Consider the following 20,407-nt stretch of genomic DNA (forward strand, 5'->3'; position numbering starts at 1 on the left):
TATTTAGATAATCTTACGCATTTTCTGTTAATTTGAAAATAGTTTTAAAATTTATTTATTTTTTTGTTTATTTATTTTTTTTATTTATTTATTTTCTTATTCATTTATTTATACAGCACACATTCATGATATAATAACAAGTATTGTGTACAGAACTATTTTAATGGCTATTTTAAGGAATAACTACGCAACATTTTCAAGCAGAAAAAAATATTTAAGTATTCCATAGTTACTTCGAATATATTTCATAACGATAGATTAGATAGATTTAGAGCAACGATAGATTTAGAACATCGAACGATTTCATGTTTAGCTTTACATCATTTTTACTCCATTACAACTCTGTTATTGACTTTGTATTAATCCGAATTATCTATTATTATTTATTTGCTTATTTCATTTATTTATTTTATTTATTTATTTATTTTATTTATTTATTTTATTTATTTATTTTATTTATTTATTTTTATTTATTTATTTTTATTTATTTATTTTTATTTAATTATTTTTATTTATTTTTATTTATTTTTTCTTATAAATGAATAAGATAATTATTATAATACGATTAATTTAATAATTATTATAATTATAATAAGATAATTGTTTTAATTTGCTTATTTATTTATTTATTTATCGTGAATCTACTCAACATACATTATAATGTTGCGTAAATTTCCAATAAATAAATCCTCACACAAAAAAATCACTGTAAAAAAATTATTACATATTCAATATGCTCGATGATATTAAGTATTCTGTTAGATAAATATTTTAATAATTATTTTTAGAACTATCTAAGTAGCATTTCCCCCTACTGATATAGAATACTGATAAGCTGCAAGATATGCTGCTATAAAATTTACAGCGTAAAGTGATTAAAACGTGCAATCTTTCATAAAAACATTAAAAATTATGGCTATATTTCATTTATAAGATTGAATAAATTATTTCAATTAATGATATTGTACTTACTTGGAAATAAATCCAAAGCAAATATAGTTAAACGTGAGAATACCACTTCTTATGTTTATGCTATTTCTTTGTATATTTATTATTTTAGTGAAATATTTCATATAATGTCATCGAGATTTTTTTAAACACTTCACGTTGCGTTACCTTTAAATTAGAATTTCGCTGCTTTTTTGAATATAATGAAAAATTACAGAAATTTCTCTAAAACAAAGATAACTTCAAAAGGATTTGTCCTTCTTTTCGCATTCTTAAGTTCAGCATATTTCTGATGCGCGAAATTTTTTTTTCAGTAATACAAAACATATTTTATTATTTAAATAATCTAGTAATAAAAAAGGATTTATCGAAAATAAAAGATATTATAATAATGTAATATTTTTAAACATTTTAGGTTACTTTCCTGCACGTTTTGTGCTTTCATTTCTACTTTTCTGGGCGATGGTTTTAGAGTATGCCCACAGGGTATGTTTAAGTGTGACCATTGTTGCAATGGTCAACCAATCTGCATTTGACCTTCCCAACAGCACGTTGGACACAGATGATACGTGTGGATTACCTGATAACGTTAATGCTACATCACCAGAAGAACAGGTATTATCCCATATCATGAATTCCTTCTAGACTAGAAATTCAGTACTTGTAAAATATAAAGTAAACTGGTCTTTATTTTGATTGATTAATTTTTAAACTTATGACAATTTGCATTGACATTAGAATTTAGCTTAAGCCTATGTATAAACCGTTTTGTTTGTTAACATTATTAAGCAAGTGTAATTTTATCCAAAGTACAACATGTCTTTTATAAAATACAATACTAAAAGAAGACAAAAAAAAATTTTAATTCTAAACAGATAAAACTTCTTTAATAAAAACGCGCTTAAGAGCAGCAGTAATTTCAAATAAAGAGCAAATGTAGCAATAAAGGAAACGAAGGAAATAAAAACAAAAATATGACCACCGAAGTCGACGTCTTCAGGGGATACCGGCCCAGGTAGCTATTAAACAAAACCTTTTCTATTGAGGGAGAGGCAAATGCCTAAAGTAACTCCCTCAGTACCCCGAAGGATTTGTATCGAAGTCCTGGAAAAACATGAAATACATAGAACCAATTTAGAAAAGAAACTCAAACAAAATCATCAGAAAATAAAAACTCACTTTAACCCGATCAAACAGCGATTTCATAAGCAAACCGAATGAAAAGGAAACACCAAAACTAAAGAAAACAACGCCCTCTATTACAATGTGCAGATTGAAAAAAAGAAGTCAAATACAATACAATAAGAAATACAATACAATAAAATACAATAAGAGTTTTAAATAATAGATCTCTGAAGGATTACAATTATTAAAAAAAATTAATTGCCAACGTAAACATGCGTAAAACATGCGTAAGCAAATATGACTTAACTTTTTTTGTCAAATACTTTAAGAAAAAATAATATGTTAAACGATAATAACTGAAACAATAACTACATGAGCTCCAAAAAAATATTATTTACAAATCTTCGTAGCTGATAAAAAAATTCTATTGATAGATAAAATTTTACACAGTTTAAATATTTAATAAACTAGATAAAAGAATTAAGAAAAACTGATAAAATGTAGACAATTTTTTCCTTAATTATAATTGATATTTAAGAAGAGAACATAAGAAACAAAATTATTAAAAACAGTGCGTAGTTTTAACTTTTTATTTAACGGAAAACAAATTCAACGAAAACCGCCATTTTAAAATTTAAAACAAAATATGAGCCAACATTAAAACATACATAAGATGTGATTGCAATTTTTGTTTAAATACTTACGAAAAAGTATTATACTAATAATTAACTAAAAATGTAATTATTAAAGCCCTTTAAAAATATTCTTTGTAAATTGGTTTCGCTTATTAAAAGTTCTATTGATAGTTAAAATTTCAATTAGTTTAAGTAATTAATAAATTAACTAAATGAATTAACGAATACCACAAATTTACATTTATACACTTTTTTTCCTTAATTTTAATTAATATTTGAGAAGTGAACATCAGAAACAAAATCTTTAAAAACAATGCGTAGCTTAAATTCCTTAATAAACAAAAAAAATTTAGTGAAAACCGCCATTTTAAAATACATCCACTTAGAAAATTTCCTAAACTTTTAACTTTTTGAAGTGATTTTCAAACAAACTAAGCATTTCAAAACAGTTTTAAAAGACTTACGTAGTTTTCCAAGGTTACTTTGAGTATCAGTTGTCCGATATTATCTAAATGTAGTAAATATAGCCGAGTTAAATATATTAAACTATCACTGATTATAACTGAATTTAAATATCAATTCTTAACGATTCACTTATCTTCATCAAAAATAGAATTCGCGATCGCAACGAACTATAGGGGGCGTTGTTGTATGAGACTAATACCTGCGATTTCTATATGAAGTCATTCATTTACTCTAGAGACGTCTTTAATGTAGCATTGCAACGTTCCTTCTTTATCGTGGCTAATTAAATTTAAAAAAGAAAAATGTTTAATATCCTTTCTTATGCAAACGAAAACAAAATGGTATCTCTTTTTTTTAGAGAAGGAACATCCAAAACACATCGGAAAAATATTTGCACATAAATAGAAAAAAATATGTATATTCTTATAAGAGTTAAAACCTAATGCCCGAGAAATAGTTTTACTAAATTTAATGATGTAACATGAAAGGTCTATTTAAACTTTACATTCCATAGTTTTAAGAATCATATTACTTCAAAAATTAAAATGAACAAAAAGTATACATAAGCCTCATAATTTTATGAAATTTAATTTTGTAAACAAAGTTTTTTGACAACAATTTTTATCAAAAAATTTCAAGTTTCAATAAAAATCATTATTTAGAAACTAAGAAACGTAAAATAAAGAATGCTGACGAAACAAAAACAAAAAAACAATTCTTTTTTGTCGCCATTTTTAGTGCTACGAAAATTCGTCTTTGGGATTTGCCAAAAACAAAACAAGATGCAATTTTATTTTTTCAGGAGCGAAATATTCTGCCCATTGTCCACCGAAATCCGATAAACTACTTAGATTTTAAATAAAGTGTTTCATTTTATGATTTGACACAAAAATTTTAGGTGTAGATAGGCGGCACTTAAAAACCGCCAAATCTGTAGCTGCTGTGGCGTTAATACATAAGTACCGAATTTTTATTCATACTTTTCTGAATCATATTACTTGAAACATTAGAATATGCAAGAAGTATACATAAACACATAATGTTATACCATTTATGTTTTCAAAAAAAGTATTTTGACAACTATTTTTATCCAAAAATTATAAACTATAAAATGGAAAATAAAGAATTCTTTGGATAAAAAACGATTTTAAGAATTCTTTACATTGAAATAAAAATTTTCATACTGTTTCCTTTCTTATTATTCTTATAGTTCTTTATCAGACGTAAAAAACCATTCTGTAGAGAACTATCATCAAATAAGAGAAAAAAAATTTACAAGCTAATTTTTTATTATAAAACTCATAACACTTACCTTCTTTATAAATCCGCAGAGTTCCAAATGAAATATTCTTCGTTTGAAAGTTTTATTTTCAAATAATATGTACATAGATTATCCCTTTATTACTTTTAAATAACGTACCACACATCAAAATTTTATAATTGTAAGATCTCGATATGAATTTGAATATGTAGCTTTAAAACAGAACAGCTGAATTCTAGTTGAAATTATCTATTCTTTCAAAACTAAAAAATACTTACCAAGAAAACGACAAAAAATTTATTAATCATCAGCACAAATGACACTATTTCAAGTAATTTGGTTGATTCTTTAACGTTTTCCGAATTATATAGATACAGAAATATATACTGTTCTATAACAAAGAAGAATATTCTATAACTATTGCAGTTCTTGAAGTTCTAAATTCACATTTATTTATTGGAATGACGAAAGCAATGTTGACTTCATTTTAATTTGTAATGAATTGAAGACAGAAAAAATTATTTTACCATAATATACACATCTGTAACAGCAAGTGATCATCAAATTGCAAGTTATGTTGTTGGTAATAGAAAGGTAAAAATTATGGAGAAATTGTTCTTCAAATGCTTGGCGTGTTCTGCTTCAATGTTTGGCTTGTTCTTGTTAGTTTTTCAAGTTCTTCAGCTTTTCCTTAGGGAAATTTTAATTTTTATTTGCTGCTAAGAAAATGGCGTCCGTCATGGACAAGGATTTTGATGGAACTAAATGAAAACGTGATAAATTAATGTCTGATATTTACAGGCTCCCGCTAGATGGCGTACTCGAGCGTTGCGATAGCGAATAGCTTAATACTACAATATTTTTGAGGAAGCGATCGTTTTCGTTCATTTTGAAAGAAAAAGAAAACGATATTTGAAAGGAAAACAAAGCAACAAAATATTCACCGCTTTCTTGAACATTGTCTACTTTTTGCTAACAATTTCACTAACAAACTTTTTAGCAAAAATAGAAATAACTTAAATAAATATTTAAAATAAAATCAATTGGGTATAATATGAAAAAAACACAACTACTTCGATTTAGTAGGAACAACATATGACGCAATGCTAAACGAATGGAATTTAGTTGTTGTTTATTTAGTTATTGTTATTAGTAGTTGTTGTTATGTTTTAGTTGTTTTTGTTTATTTAGTTGTATTTAGTTTCAATAACTTTTCTTTATAATGCAATAAAATCTGGCGAGCAGCTATTTAAACGATCGAACACTTCGTTTGTTTATTTGTGGCTTGAAGTTAGGCTCGCAGAAAATGCCGTTCATGGGTTAAATTTAGTAGGAACAACACAACCTGTGACGTAAGCTATATTATACCCAATTATAGGAATAACTAAAATAAAATCAATTCAAAATGATTCAATAATCGTAGGCGAAATCAAATTGAGACATTCGCCTTCTTTTAATTTGGAAAGCAGGAAAAAAAAATTTAAAAAATTTAAAAAATCGTGATCGCCTAAAGGTGATTACACATTTCCCATTGGCAAAATGATTGTTGTCTAGTTTCAGTTAAACTGTAATAGGATCCAGTTTGAACTGTAGGTTAGAATTTCTGATTCTTAATCAAAACAATAAAAACAAAAATATCGTTCAAATTATAAAATTCTCTTTTATTTACAACTCAAGAAGTATTTATGGGACCTCTCTGGTCCCATATCTCAAAAATGAACTCCCCAACTTAATGCATAACTAAATTAAAAGTGCTAAGAGAATTCTAAAAAAAGCGGTTGCCATAGCAACGCATGCAATGACGTCCCAATAAGGTGCGCACGCCACCAAACCCGAAACAACACCCATTTTGTCAATAAGTAAAGTAAAGTAAAAAAAAAAAAAAAAAAAAAAAAAAAAAAAAAAAAAAAAAAAAAAAACGAATTTTAAATCAATTTGAAATCAAGCTATCAAACGATTCAAAAACGATAATTTTAAACAAAAAAAAAGGATTTTCATTTTTGTAGTATTATTAATCGATCCAATTTAAGTATCATATTTTATTTCTTGAATAACAGGGTGACTACATCTGGAGTCCATCTATACAAGGTGTCATTTTGGGAGCTTACTTTTATGGATATGTTTGTACGCAAGCAGTTGGTGGCAGACTCTCTGAAATGGCCGGTGGCAAATGGCCACTTGGACTCTCCATCTTGCTGGCTTCACTACTCACTCTTGTTACTCCAGTTGCCGCTGATATAGGAGTCCTCGCTATTATATTCCTTCGCCTTGTAATGGGACTTGTGCATGTTAGTACAGATATTAATTATTATATTTTGTTTATTTAGAGAGAAAACGTGTTAAGTGACTTTTCTGTTAGTTTTATAAAACCCACTGTAAAATGCAAAGAAACAGCTGGAACTGTTTACAAAACACGCTTTCCTCTAAAAGCCCTCCTATCCGATCACTTGTTGAAGGAAAATATTAATGTATTATACTAACACTTGACCATTACTTATCTATAAATTGGAATATTTTGATTTATTCTGGAAATTTAAGTATTTTATATAATGTTGTTTAACATATTATTTGTTGTTGTTGTTGATTTACGTCGTACTAGAGCTGCACAATGGGCTATTGGTGACGGTCTGGGAGGCATCCCTGAGGATGATCCGAAGACATGCCATCACAATTTTGATCCTCTGCAGAGGGGATGGCACCCCCGCTTCGGTAGCCCGACGACCTGCACGCGAAGTCGACCACTTTACGGTAGCACAGTTTAACGAGAACCCATATCGCACACCCTTGGTCCCTACGCAGACTGATCCAAGTGGGTCACCCACCCGCACACTGACCGCAGCCAGTGATGCTTGACTTCGGTGATCTGATGAGAACCGTGTTTTAACGATCAGTCCACTGTGGGACAACATATTATTTAACTGTTTAAACATTGGTATGAAATATTTCGTTCTTATAAAGTTTATGCAGTTTGTTCCGTAATTCGCACATTCAATGTATATTTATGGATTTGGAGTTCAAAATGAAGTTAAAAAATTATGCACCTTTGGTTCATATATTTATATAAAAGACAAAGTGTTGCCTGATGGCAACACTTTTTTGGAATCCTTATCATAAATATTTTTGGAATTTTTTGGAATCCTTATCATAAATCAAAACCAAAATTAAATCAAAAAAGCGTGCATATGTGCACACAAAAGTACAAATTAATATTTTATCGAGGACAGAACAAAGACGATATCAATACTGGGCAAATCACTGGTGAGGCAAACTGAGCTGAAAACATTAAAACCTGTTTGATTGATCGCAAAAAACAGAGCACTCGTAAAGCGATTCTTCGAAATACTCTTTCAAGTTTCATCAATTAATCAAACTGGTTTTGATGTTTTTCAGCCAACCTTTCTCAACTTTCATACGACATATTTTTATAACGTTTTTATTTCGTATGAGCTTAAATATCAATTTGAATTTTCTGTGCGCACTTTTTTGACCTAACTTTAAACAAAAATTCACAAAATCACATATTAAAGGAGATCATTACTTTTACACCTTGCATAAGCGAATAAAAAACAAAAATATTTTCAAACTCAGACAAATTACTATTTAGAAAAGCAGAATTAAAATGATCAAAACCAGCTTTATTGTTTCTTTTTATTTATTTTCTCGTAATTTCCTTACCCTTTATTTCGGATAATCGGAAATTTACGATTTGCACATTTATTAATTTATAATAAATAGTTTAATTTTTTATTACAGGGTATTTGTTTGCCAACTGCTTTTGCCATGTTCGCTCTGTGGGCACCACTTGAAGAACGAAGCACTCTCATATCACTTTGTGTAATGGGAGATCATGTAGGAACAATACTATCTATGCCGCTTGCTGGATATTTGTGCGAAAATGGCTTTTCGGGAGGATGGCCTTCCGTGTATTACATCCTTGGTAAGTGCATTATCTCAGTTGCTGTTTGTTTTTCCTCCTGCTGAAGTATGAAAGCAAACTGTAATAAGCTTCGTTTTACAGATTTTAAAACGGCTTTGCTTTAACTATGCGCGCCAACTTTTGGCTGAGTAGCGAAACGGCTAACATCATTGTGGCTTCTAGATGCAGGATAAAACGAAAAGCTTTAAGTTCCTATATAAGTGCTAACTTTTTTCAAGAACTTAATTATAGCCAGACCTGGGGCAACACCTCCTAGAAGAAAACCCTTGCATGAATAAATTTAGTAGTTTGATACAACGAACATAAACTGCGCAGTGGGGGAAATACGAAATATGTCAATGAGTTCGGACTACTAAAAGGTTGAATTTCTCGTTTATAGTAACCCGTGCAGAAGCCATTTATTTTCCTGTAGGTGTTTCCTGGAGCCGGGGTAGCTCACCGGATAGAACGTTTGCCTGCCAATTAGGTGTCCCGTGTTCGAATCCCAGTTCTGCTCCCGACCCACACCGATCATAGTTCTTACGTAAAATATCCTCAATGATAGACGGATCATGAGTGTTAGAATTCCTCTGCCGTCGCTCTAACCGTGGAAGTTTTCGTGCTTTTCCTCGTCATGCTACGCAAACGCTGGTTAGTTCCATCAGAAATTCCTCCTTGAAGTATAGTTTATTCCAATGCTTGATCCAGGAGTTCCCTTGTATTCTGGATTGGGTTCAAAATTACAAGGCTACGGAGTTGAACAGTGCTAGTCTAAAACAACGCCTATTATAAAATTATAAAATATAGCCCGACCTGCGATTGCTTGTTTTACATAATTTTTCACTATAATGCAATGAGCTGAAAAAATCGGTAGTTTATTCCTTGTTTTTTGAACTTATGGCAAACTTAGGCTACATTTATAAAACTAACTTAAATGTATCAGATTAAACTAATTTATATGGTTAATTTAGATATTTCAGATCTGTTAAATATTCAATAATACAGCCGAGCACGTTATTAACTAGAACTTAGGACATGAAATATTCGCTCGTTAAATCAGGGTACTGGTTAAACCCGAGTCGATCGAATTATCAAAACTAATACAGATACAACACAAAAATGAAAAAAATGAAAAAAAGGCTACCATTTATTAATTTTTGTTTGTACTAAAGCTGTATGAGCTTTATGCGAGACTTACTTTTGTGCTTTAACTCAGAAATTGCTCGAAGTACTACACACATGATGCAAAGTGCGATAAAAACCAGAACACCCTGAATAACTTTTGATATAATGATCGGATTTTCACGTACTAGGATTTAATCTTAATGGTTCATGAGGATGACCTCAAGTAGGTGGATTACTTATTACAGACAATATTTTAAGTTACGAAATCAGACACAAAGGCATACTTTCTCTGAATAAACACAGCGTATTATCGACGGATTATGATTTCTGACTCCAAAAATATCAGTAATCGAAATCTTAGAGATATGGTTCAGATAGTATGGTTTAGGAGAGCAGTCGAGAGTTTGGGCCCCTTACTATTAATTTTACTTTTTGTGTATTTCTCGAGAATTTTTTAAGCTAATTGAAATATCCTTGCGCACAATTTTGGAATTCATTTATCCGAAGATAAATCTATGCAAAATAATAAGTTTCAATGAATAAATAAAACTATGTTACGATAATAACTTTGATGTTTTGCAAACTTCAGGAAAATTATTTCAGGGAAGTCGTAATAAAAAAAGTATCAGGCTGTTCTTGAAAATTTCCCTATCTTCGAAAGTTCTTAACCCCTCCCTTCAGTTCAAATTGGTCAAAAATCGTTCGTAGATAAAGAATGAAGCATATCAACGTGAGGCTTCTTATGTGAGGACATTTCGTGAGCTGCAGGCTTCATTGAAATTTCCTCACTAAATGCAGAATTTTTCGTTAACACAAACGCAACTCAGAAACTACTCCACCAATTAAAATATTAGTTGAGAAATTTTATTTATTAATAATTTACGGATATAGTAACTGAAAATGCAGCGTGACTGTTTAAAAACACTCAGTTTCTCAGGTTCGGTGTCATTGCTAAAGCGGAACACAAACTTAACCATGAAATATTTTTAAAAAAAGCAGTTACCGATGTGAAAAAGGTTTTATAAGATCATTTTGATATTTCTACACATTCTAAGTCAGATGCTTCTTTGTTAGTTTATTTATTTAAATAATTTTAAAAAGTGTCGTAAAATGTTCTTCGAAATTCCTTAGATGTAAACTATTGATTTTATCGCTAACTTTGAACTTTATTTACATAGGCATACTTGGTATGCACTAAGCTCCTTAGTTGTAAATGCTTAATTTTATTATTGTTATCTCGGTATAATTTGTATATATCTATGTATATTGTATATCTACAATATGTACATTGCTCCATGTTCCCACGACAAATCAATACCTCTGGGGGTACTGATCCAGGAGTTTCCTTGTCTTCTGGATTGGTTCAAAATTACAAGGCTACGGAGTTGAACGTAAGTAGTCGTAAACCCATGAAATTGGGTCGACTGTTCAACGACGGTTATAAAATACAATAAAATGAAATATGTACATTGTTCAGGGGATAGAGCGTTCGCTTTCCAATGAGGTGAAAAGGGGTTCGATCCCGGCGATGGCTGGTCGATACGAATCCCGCATCCGGCTTGCACCGATCACAGTGCTGACGTGAAATATCATCAGTGGTAGACGAATCATGGGTTAGAGTCCCCTTGCCGTCAGGCTTACCGTGGGAGGTTCTCGTGCTCTTCCTCTCCATGTAACGCAAATGCGGGTTAGTTCTATCGAAAAGTCCTTCACGAAAGCAAATTTCACCCAATATTTGATCCAGAAGTTCCCTTGTCTTCTGGATTGGGTTCAAAATTACAAGGATATGGAATTGAACATTAGTACTTGTAAACCCAAAATTTGGGCCGGCTGTTCAACGATGGTTATGAAATAAAATAAAATATGTATATTGTATAATTTTATTATTCTTATCTATAAACTTTTCTCTACAGGTATACTTGGTTGTGTTTGGTTCATATTTTGGACCTGCTTAGCTTATAGCACACCGTCAGATCATCCACGGATATCAAAAAGAGAACTAGAGTACATTGGAAGAGGTAATATTCAGATGAACATTGATCAAAAGGTACTTTTCTGAATAGGTGTAAAAATATATAATAAGGCTGATTTGATCTGCATTTGTTGGATTTTAAATTTGTTTTATGTTTCAGTTACCTATTCCTTGGCAAGACATTATGAGCAGCTTACCAGTTTGGACTTTAACGTTTTGTATATTCACCTCATCTTGGGGCTTCACAACGTTGTTAACAAAGTTACCTACTTATTTGGAAGTAGTCCTGCATATACCTATTCAAAAAGTAACTAAAACAAACAAACTAAATCAAACTTTTATTTATCAGTCTATTTGATATTTCTCAAACAAATTATATTTTGCAGAATGGGCTTGTAAATTCTTTAATATATGTGTGTGCCTGCATTACATTATTCATTACTGGATATGCTTCCGATTATTTAAGAACGAAGAAACATTATTCAGCAACAAAAGTGAGAAAGAGTTTTCAACTATTTGGTAAGTTTTTACTAAATAACCTTAAAATAAGAAGGTTTTATGAATTTTTGTTTATTCGCACCAAATCCTGTTAAAGTGAAGGCACAACCTGATTTCCGTGTCTAATTTAAAAATGATCATGAATATCGAAACAAGTAATTTAAGAAAAGAGGTACTAATTAGCTTTTTTAGAAAGCGCGATACATAATTTTATATAAATTTAAACATAAACATTATTTACAACAAAGAAGCACACTTAGCAGAAAAATCATTTCCCAGAGAATAAAGTATACCGCAGTTTTATGTAAAAAAAATTGCCATAGAAGCATTACAAAAATGGGCAATAGTAAAGAATGTGTCCGCCCTTAGCTGAAATGAGTCGGTGCCATCGACCTTCCATGCTGCTCATTAAGTTAGCAGCTACAGAAATAGAGAGAAGAAAGTAAACACTTAGTAACCCTAGTTCCAACTCGTGTAACAACCTTAGGAAAGGACTCAAAACATCAACTTGTCAAAATATCACATGGGTCGTTTTGGCAACGAACGTGCTGATTAGTTGGCAAAAGAAGGTACTTCCCTCCCAGCCTCTCCAAACACGGTACTCACTTACCCTGAATTATTTTCTATCCACAAATCTAAAGTCAATAAAGCTTGTCTTGTTCCACCGGATCACAATTGGTATCCCCGCAAGCGTCCTGGAGGAGCCCTTGACCTTCAGGGTACACGCGCCGACCAAACAGCTACCTGTAGATTTGTCAGTGGGCATACTAAGAGCCTCACTTTCAGTGGACAAATTAAACTTTTTCCATCTTGTAAAAAGTGAAACTCCAGCTAGGCTAGTCCTCACCATCTACTTGATTGCCTTTATTTCACCATGGAAGAGGTTCTTGAGAGACCTCTCCTTTTCCTCCATTTTTTGAAGACTCACGGCCTCATGGATCTGGTATAGCTCCGCTATCCCATCTGGAATTGGAAACAACAACTTGTCTGCTAAGGTTGTCCTAAATATTTCTACCGGATTATGTTCAGGATATTTAACTGAGATTTTTATTCCCTCCTAACTATGATTCTCAAAAGAGTCCACAGTAAACACAGCTTTATTAGGTCGAGAATAAAATTCTACCAGAGTTTTGATAGTAGTGAATAATGGATCATTCGTATCTCCCACTAGTTAGAATTTCTCAAACGCATGCAGGTCAGTGGGATCTTAGAAAGAGATCCCGACTCAAACCGTGATTCCTGAACCTCTGCAACTAAGTTTTTCGTCAGTAATGAATTGGCTGTATCTATTGCCTTGTTCTCTAAAGATCTGCAGACGCCACAAATCATTCTCTAGTATGAAACTGGATTCGTCTGTTATGATTTCAGAAGACCATTTTTGCCTCTCTAGGAAACTCTTTTTTTCTACATAATCAGGAGTGCAACTTGTCTTGCATGAAGGCTTTCATCGTGCAAACGTCTTCGTGAGTAGCGGAGATTCTTGTTCGTGATACCACAAAATGATCTACCACGAACTTATGCACAACAGTGCTTCCCCTTCTTCCGACCAAAAGAATAAAATGTACAAAATGGTTTCTGACAGATATGTAGGTTGGTTTGGAGCGTATCTTCTAGATCTACCATTCATATCTACCATTTTTTTTAATAACGGACATCGAGAAACATATTGTGTCTAAATTTTTGGAGAACGTTGTTATTTAAAAAGCTAATTAAATTAATAAAATATATCTAAAATATATCTTATAATAAGAGCGAATCTCTTAAAACTGGTTTCATGTTAAAATAAGTGCGTCAAATTTTCTGAAACTGTGCAAATGTTTTCCAAAAATAATCAACGAATGTCTTTAAATGTGAATTTTTTTACCAAAACATGAAACTTCTACAGTCCATGTTAAAGAAGCAATAGAGCGGACACTTCGTGAATTTTTTCAAATTTTTTAAAAAAGGCGAATCTCTTAAAACCGGTTTTATGTTAAAATATGGGGGACAAATTTTCGGAAAATGCTTGCATTTGTCCAAAAGTGCTCATAGAATGTCTTTAAATGCGATTTGCTTTTACCCGAACATGATATGTCCACATGAAAGAAGCTATATAGATGATATATAGCTTCTATAGATATATAGATGTATAGATAGAAGCTATATAGATGAAGCGGACACTTCGTGAAGTTTTTTAAATTTTTCGAAAGGAGCGAATTTCTTAAAACTTGTTTCATATTAAAATATGTGCGTCAAATTTTCGGAAAATGCTTACATTTGTCCAAAAGTGCTCAGATAATGTCTTTAAATGAGATTTTTCTTTTACCAAAGCATGATATTTCCACAGTCCATATTAAATGTTTATATTGTTGCTTAATTGCTCATTCTTTACTTATTCTATTGCTAATGTGGTTCCTTATTCTATTATAACAATTTTTATTTTTTTTATCTCTAAGCTTATTTTCATAATTGTTTTTTTTTCTGAAGCGGGATTTTTATAGTATTCTTATGAGTAACTTTTTTGGTTTGTTCCTCATTAAATTAATTCATTCGAGTAATAAGCATATTTTGTTAAATTGCAAATGCGTAAGAGTATACCTGGATTTTAAAATATCATTTGTTTAATATTATACCTCATTGGTAAGAAAATTAAGTATATTAGATACTTTTTATCAATGTTTTTGCATTGCAAACGAACTAAAAGAAAGTTATTATGTTAATCTTAATTATTTATTTCTTAAGCATTGTAATTGAATTTGTTAACAAGGAACAATTTTTTGTCAACAGGGCACATTTTTTTTTTTTTAAATTTGTTGTTTGAATCTATTGTATATCTGAAGCTGTATCTATTATATGTAACTCCTTTGGCAGTTTAATGAGTGAAAAATGCTGGTAACTAATTGATGACAGTTATGATCTATTATTAGAAGATTATATACAAAAATATTATTAACAGTAAGAAATAAAAACTACAAAAAAGAATTATATTGCATCATCGGGCGCTGTCAGTACTTGGGAAGGTAACCCCTTGAGAACACCGGGTCCCCTTTGGCATATCTTTTGTGTACCTATAGAGTCGTGGTTTCCCAGGTTCGAAACCTGGTTGGTACAGAAAGCATAAATAAGTATTATTTTGAGCCGTGGAAAGTTTTCGTGGCTTTCCTCTGCATGTAACGCAAATCATGCCATCAAAAAGTCCTCTACGAAGGCAAATTTCTCCCAATACTTGATCCAAGAGTTCCCTTTTCTTCTGGATTGGGTCCAAAATTACAATGCTACTGAGTTGAACACTAGTAGTCGTAAACCCAAAAAATTAGGTCGGTTCTTCAACGATTGTTATAAATTAGATATTTATTTATCCACTGTGGCTCCATAAATACATTCCCAATGAGCCCTCTAATGAGGTGTCCAGGATTCGAATCCTAGCAAGGGGAGGTTGATACGAATTCCACACCCAGCTCGCATCGACCACAGTGCTGACGTAAAATTTGCTCAGAGAAAGACGAGTCATGGGTTAGAGTCCCCTTGCCATCAGGTTTACCGTTGGAGGTTCTTGTGAATTTCCTCTCCGTGTAACGCAAAGCGGGTTAATTCCTTTAAAATGTCCTCCACGAAGGCAAATTTCTCACAACACTTGATCCAGGAGCTCCCTTGTCTTCTGAATCAGGTTCAAAATTAGAAGGCTACGGAATTGATCATTGGTAGTCATAAGCTCAAAATTGAGTTGGCTGTTCAGCGACGGCTATGAAATTAGATATTTATGTGATAGTAACACGGTTTATAATTTGTTTCCAGGAATGATGGGTCCAGCAATGTGTATGGCTTTGATACCTTTAATGGGGTGTAACAAAGGAATGGTCATACTCCTCTTGACTGCTGCTATGGGCTTTCAAGGGTTTGCTGGTGGTGGTTATATGTCTATTACAGCTGACATGGCTCCTCACCACTCTGGTAATCAAAATTATTTGGCGTGGAATAGCTAAGTCTTTACCTTGCATTCATTTACCACTTTGATAATTACATTTATAACTTATTAATACCCTAATTTTGCAAATTACATTTATAGCTTATTAGTACCCTAATTTTGCAAGTTAGTAATTTCATGTTTAATTGACTGATACATTTATTTAACAAGATAGATAATCACATTAATTTTTCCATCTTGATTATTACATTATTAACTAATTACTGCATAAATTTAACTTTCTTGATAATTGTATTTTTAACTTACTAATACATTAATTTTTAGAGCTTGATGAATATATTATTAGCCTATTAGTAGATAATTGCATTAATCCGACTGATAATTGCATTAATTTTTTAATCTTGACTATTAACGCATTAATTTTACAGACTTTTTTGTTATTCTGAAATTATTTAATAATGAATGAATTTTTCAGGATATACAGATAGGGTAAACAAACCAGTGAAGGAACACTACCCAGTGAAGGAGCATTTCATATATATTGATTAAAAATAAGAATTTGAAGGGTTTTTTTTAGATTGATTGGTAACAATAGCTTACTGCCAAACAATAGGAAGTCATCTAGCAATATTTTGGATTACCTGGTCAAATAGACTTCTCTGGAAAAAAATTTGAATCTGTTATTATCTCTGCAACACCTTGTTTCGTAGAAAAAATTATAAGGTGAATGTTTGTATTTATGTGTTTGAAGTGGAATTAATTGCATGTAGTAGTTTTATTTTTCTCACTGTGAAAAAGAGAATTCAAAATATAGTTATTGAAGTTACGTTTTATTTTTTTTAAAGCACCATAGCATAATCAAGTACTGAGATAAGGGGGTGTTTATTCACTGGATCACCAAACGATGAAAAACCAGTGAAGGAACAAGTGTTCCTTTACTGGGTTTTTCTCCCAGTTAATGAAAATAAAAGAAATTTTTTAATTTTCTTGTACTTTTAGTCATATTATACATCAAAATTCTGTTTAAAAGACAAAAAACAACTTCCAACCAGTGAAGGAACAGGCATGTTCCTTCACTGGATCACCAAACGATGAAAAACCAGTGAAGGAACAAATGTTTCTTTACTGGGTTCATTTCTCAGTTAATGAAAATAAAAGAAATTTCGTAATTTTCTTGTACTTTTAGTCATATTATACATCAAAATTCTGTTTAAAAGACAAAAACCAGCTTCTAACCAGTGAAGAAACAGGCATATTCCTACACTGGGAATACTTCCAGTGAATGAACAGTAATGTGTGATATATGATTTTACATGACTCTAGGATAAGTAATTCTGCTATATAGAGGACAACCGAAATTTTGTTAAAAATTGTATGAATAATTCCTGAAATAATTTCAGTTCAAAATGTTAATTTAATAGCTTAATTTATGAAAAAATTATAATTTATATTTATTAACGGGGTGTGTAGTTACATCAAATGTTAGGCAACTTAATAAACTATGTTTACAAATCGAAAACTAATTAAATATAATCATAAAAATAGAACATTTTTTCGCTGGCTTTTGCACCAAGAACTCCTAATAAGCTATCATTATAGGATAGCAACGTGATTATATAATTTATAGAAACTACTTTACAATGTTAGAATTTAGAAGTAAGTTCCTCAACAAAAAACAAAGTTAAACAGAAACGATACTCAATTTCTTCAGAAGCTTGAGAGGGAAATCCCTCAAGATATGTTGTAAATTTTTAACACAGCATTGACGGAAGAGTCTAATATCGAAAATGTCCAAGAGCCTGTACTTTTTCCAATATGGAAGAAGCACGTATTAAAAGAAGACCACTTGGTTAAGTCAAACTTAGGAACTGAAGCTAGTATTGATAATGAATGCATATTAGATATCGAATTTGAAATGAGTCCTCATGCTGATTCTCTTAGTTGAAAAAAGAAATGATTCTGTAAGTAAAATCAGTACTTCTAAAGATCCTCTAGATATAAGTCAACAAGAGATGGATTTGCCTCAAACTTCAAGACACCTTTCCCCCGTCTATTTTCGAGAAAGGCATTCTAGAAATGTTGCTGAAAAATCAGAAGAAGTTTGGAAGAACCATTTACATTGGCCAAATATTGATGATAAAAAGAAAGGTCAAATAAGAAGAAAAACGAATAAATTACCTTTTGCACTAACTTCAGAGAAATGGCAAAAATTTCAAGAGGCTGAAAGATCTAAAAAACATTAAAACAAGAGAACATGGAAAAGAAAAAGAAAGAAAAAATACTTAAAAAAGAAAAAAAGCTTCAAGAAATAAGAGGAAAAAGAGTAAACAAAAAGGTGATAAAATAATAATGATAATAAACAGCATCGGATGACACAATGATTTAGATTTGACTGTCAAATTATAAGAAAGAATGTTTTTTTTTATTTATTTTGTATTTAACATCACTTTAATTTCTAGTTCATGATTACAGAAAAAAGTTAGCATTTTACAAGTACTTGTATGTAATAATTTCACAAACAGTCTTGTTTTTATATATTTGTATGGCTTAAAAATTCATAAAGAGCATTAAAAAATAACCAAAATTAAGTGTTCCTTTACTGGGCTATTTTGTGTTCCTTCACTGGTAAGAGCTGTTCCTTCACTGGGTCTTCTTACTACTTGTTATTTGAACCTCCAAAACTTTAAAACAATATTATGTAAGTTCTCTACAATTTTTTTGCATAGTTTGCAATTAGTAACAAATATATTGACACTGTCATTTAACTGAAATTACGAATTTTGAAATTAATATGATTTTTTAAAAGGCAAGAGAAGCTTAAGTGTTCCTTCAATGGTTAGTTTACCCTATATATATACGTTGAAAATGATAATTTTATTCGTTCAAAAATATTAATTTTGTACCATAAATAATGGTTAGAGTTTGAAAAAACTCATGCTTAATTATTTTAAAAATAAAATTTCTGCATTAAACAAAACATATAATAGTAAAAATGCTGGGGGCTTTTAAAAAAAAGCAGCTATGTAATTCAGTTATAAATCAAAACATTTTCATATAATAACATGGTTTTGTATTTTTTTTAAATAAAATCATTTTAATTGCAGCAACTCTTTTTGGTATTGTGAATGGTATTGGTTGCACAGCCGGTATATTTTCTCCTATGGTCGCAGGCCTCCTTTTGGAGGAAGCAGTAAGTATATCTTAAATACCATATACAGATAAGGCAGCGTCTCATAAAAGACGGTAATTTTGATATTTTGTCTATACTTGGTGCGCTTGGTGATTACCCTTAATATATATTTTTAAAATCCTGTTTAAAAATGATGTCAAAACTTCTGTACAGTGCGCAAAATTAAAAACGGACCACCCAGAATAACTTTTGATCTATTGATCAAAAGATTATTTTTGCATAATTCACTGATTTCGAGATCATTTTAAGAGAATTTAAAAAATGCTGCACACAATTATAAAATTCGTTTATCCAAAGACAACTCCAAGCAAATTATAAATTTTAGCAAATATTAATTACTTTTTATTAGTGTCTTTACTAGTAGTTGAAAACATTTTGAATTGAAACATTGAAACATTTTGTAAGGCATACGAATTTTTACATCATTTTAAGAAACATAATTTTAAAAGACAAAACGCAAAATTTGAGCAAAATTGGCTAAAGAGTTCACGAGAAATCGAATCATGGGAATACGACTTTTTCGAAGTTCTTTTTCTCAGGAACTATTCGACCGATTTTGCACAAATTTTGTATTTTGCTAGTTAAAACTATATTCTTTAAAACTATCTAATGATCGGATCTTCACGTTCTAGGATTCAATCTTAGTAACAAAAGGGGGTGACCTCAAATATGTTAATAAATGCCGATGATATTTTAAGTTACGAAACCAGGCACAGGAAACGGACTTTCTCTGAATAAACATGGCATTCGACGAATTCGGATTTTTGAAAGAGCTTTTTGATTGAGAAAAATTGGTCGAATAGTTCATGAGAAATTGCATCATGAGACGATTTCTTCAAAATTCTAAGACTCAGGAACTATTTGATTGATTTCATTCAAATTTTGTATATTGCTGTTTAAAACTGCATTCATTAAAATGGTGTAAAAATTTGTATACCTTACAATTTGAAATTTTACCGACTATTATTAAACAAATTAATAAAAAATAATAAATGTTTACTAAACGTTATAATTTGCATGGAGTTGTCAATAGATAAACGAATTTTATAATTGTGTGTAACAAAGTTTCAATTCGCTTAAAAAGTTCTCTAGACCAGTGAATTATGCAAAAAGTAAAATTAGCAATAGAGGACTCAAATTTTCGACTAGACCACTCTCCTGATCAAACTATCGGGACTATTTCCCAGATTGCAGCTGCCCCCTATATTTTGGGGGTCAGAAATCCATATCCGTTGAATAAATAGTATGTTTATTCAGAGAAAGTACGTTTTTGTGTCTGATTTCGTAATTTAAAATATCATCTGCACTAACTAATTATCATATTTCAGGTTACCCTATCGAACCATTAAGATTGAGGGAAAATCTGGT

The 20,407-nt window shown here is 30.9% G+C and overlaps 1 protein-coding gene across 2 annotated transcripts in view; it reads left to right on the top strand.

Moving 5' to 3' along the window:
* LOC107442592 (sialin-like) overlaps positions 1 to 20,407 on the top strand; it is a 38,432-nt gene that overhangs the window by 16,131 nt on the left and 1,894 nt on the right. For both annotated transcript variants that reach the window (XM_016056192.2, XM_016056191.3), the window contains exons 2-9: positions 1,364 to 1,563; positions 6,492 to 6,722; positions 8,188 to 8,371; positions 11,389 to 11,522; positions 11,608 to 11,754; positions 11,834 to 11,966; positions 15,720 to 15,875; positions 18,954 to 19,039. In XM_016056192.2, coding sequence (XP_015911678.1) covers positions 1,364 to 1,563; positions 6,492 to 6,722; positions 8,188 to 8,371; positions 11,389 to 11,522; positions 11,608 to 11,754; positions 11,834 to 11,966; positions 15,720 to 15,875; positions 18,954 to 19,039 — 1,271 coding nt within the window. The remainder of the gene's footprint in view (positions 1 to 1,363; positions 1,564 to 6,491; positions 6,723 to 8,187; positions 8,372 to 11,388; positions 11,523 to 11,607; positions 11,755 to 11,833; positions 11,967 to 15,719; positions 15,876 to 18,953; positions 19,040 to 20,407) is intronic.

Source organism: Parasteatoda tepidariorum, chromosome 6, assembly GCF_043381705.1.
Source record: "Parasteatoda tepidariorum isolate YZ-2023 chromosome 6, CAS_Ptep_4.0, whole genome shotgun sequence".
Classification (NCBI taxonomy): Eukaryota; Metazoa; Arthropoda; class Arachnida; order Araneae; family Theridiidae; genus Parasteatoda; species Parasteatoda tepidariorum.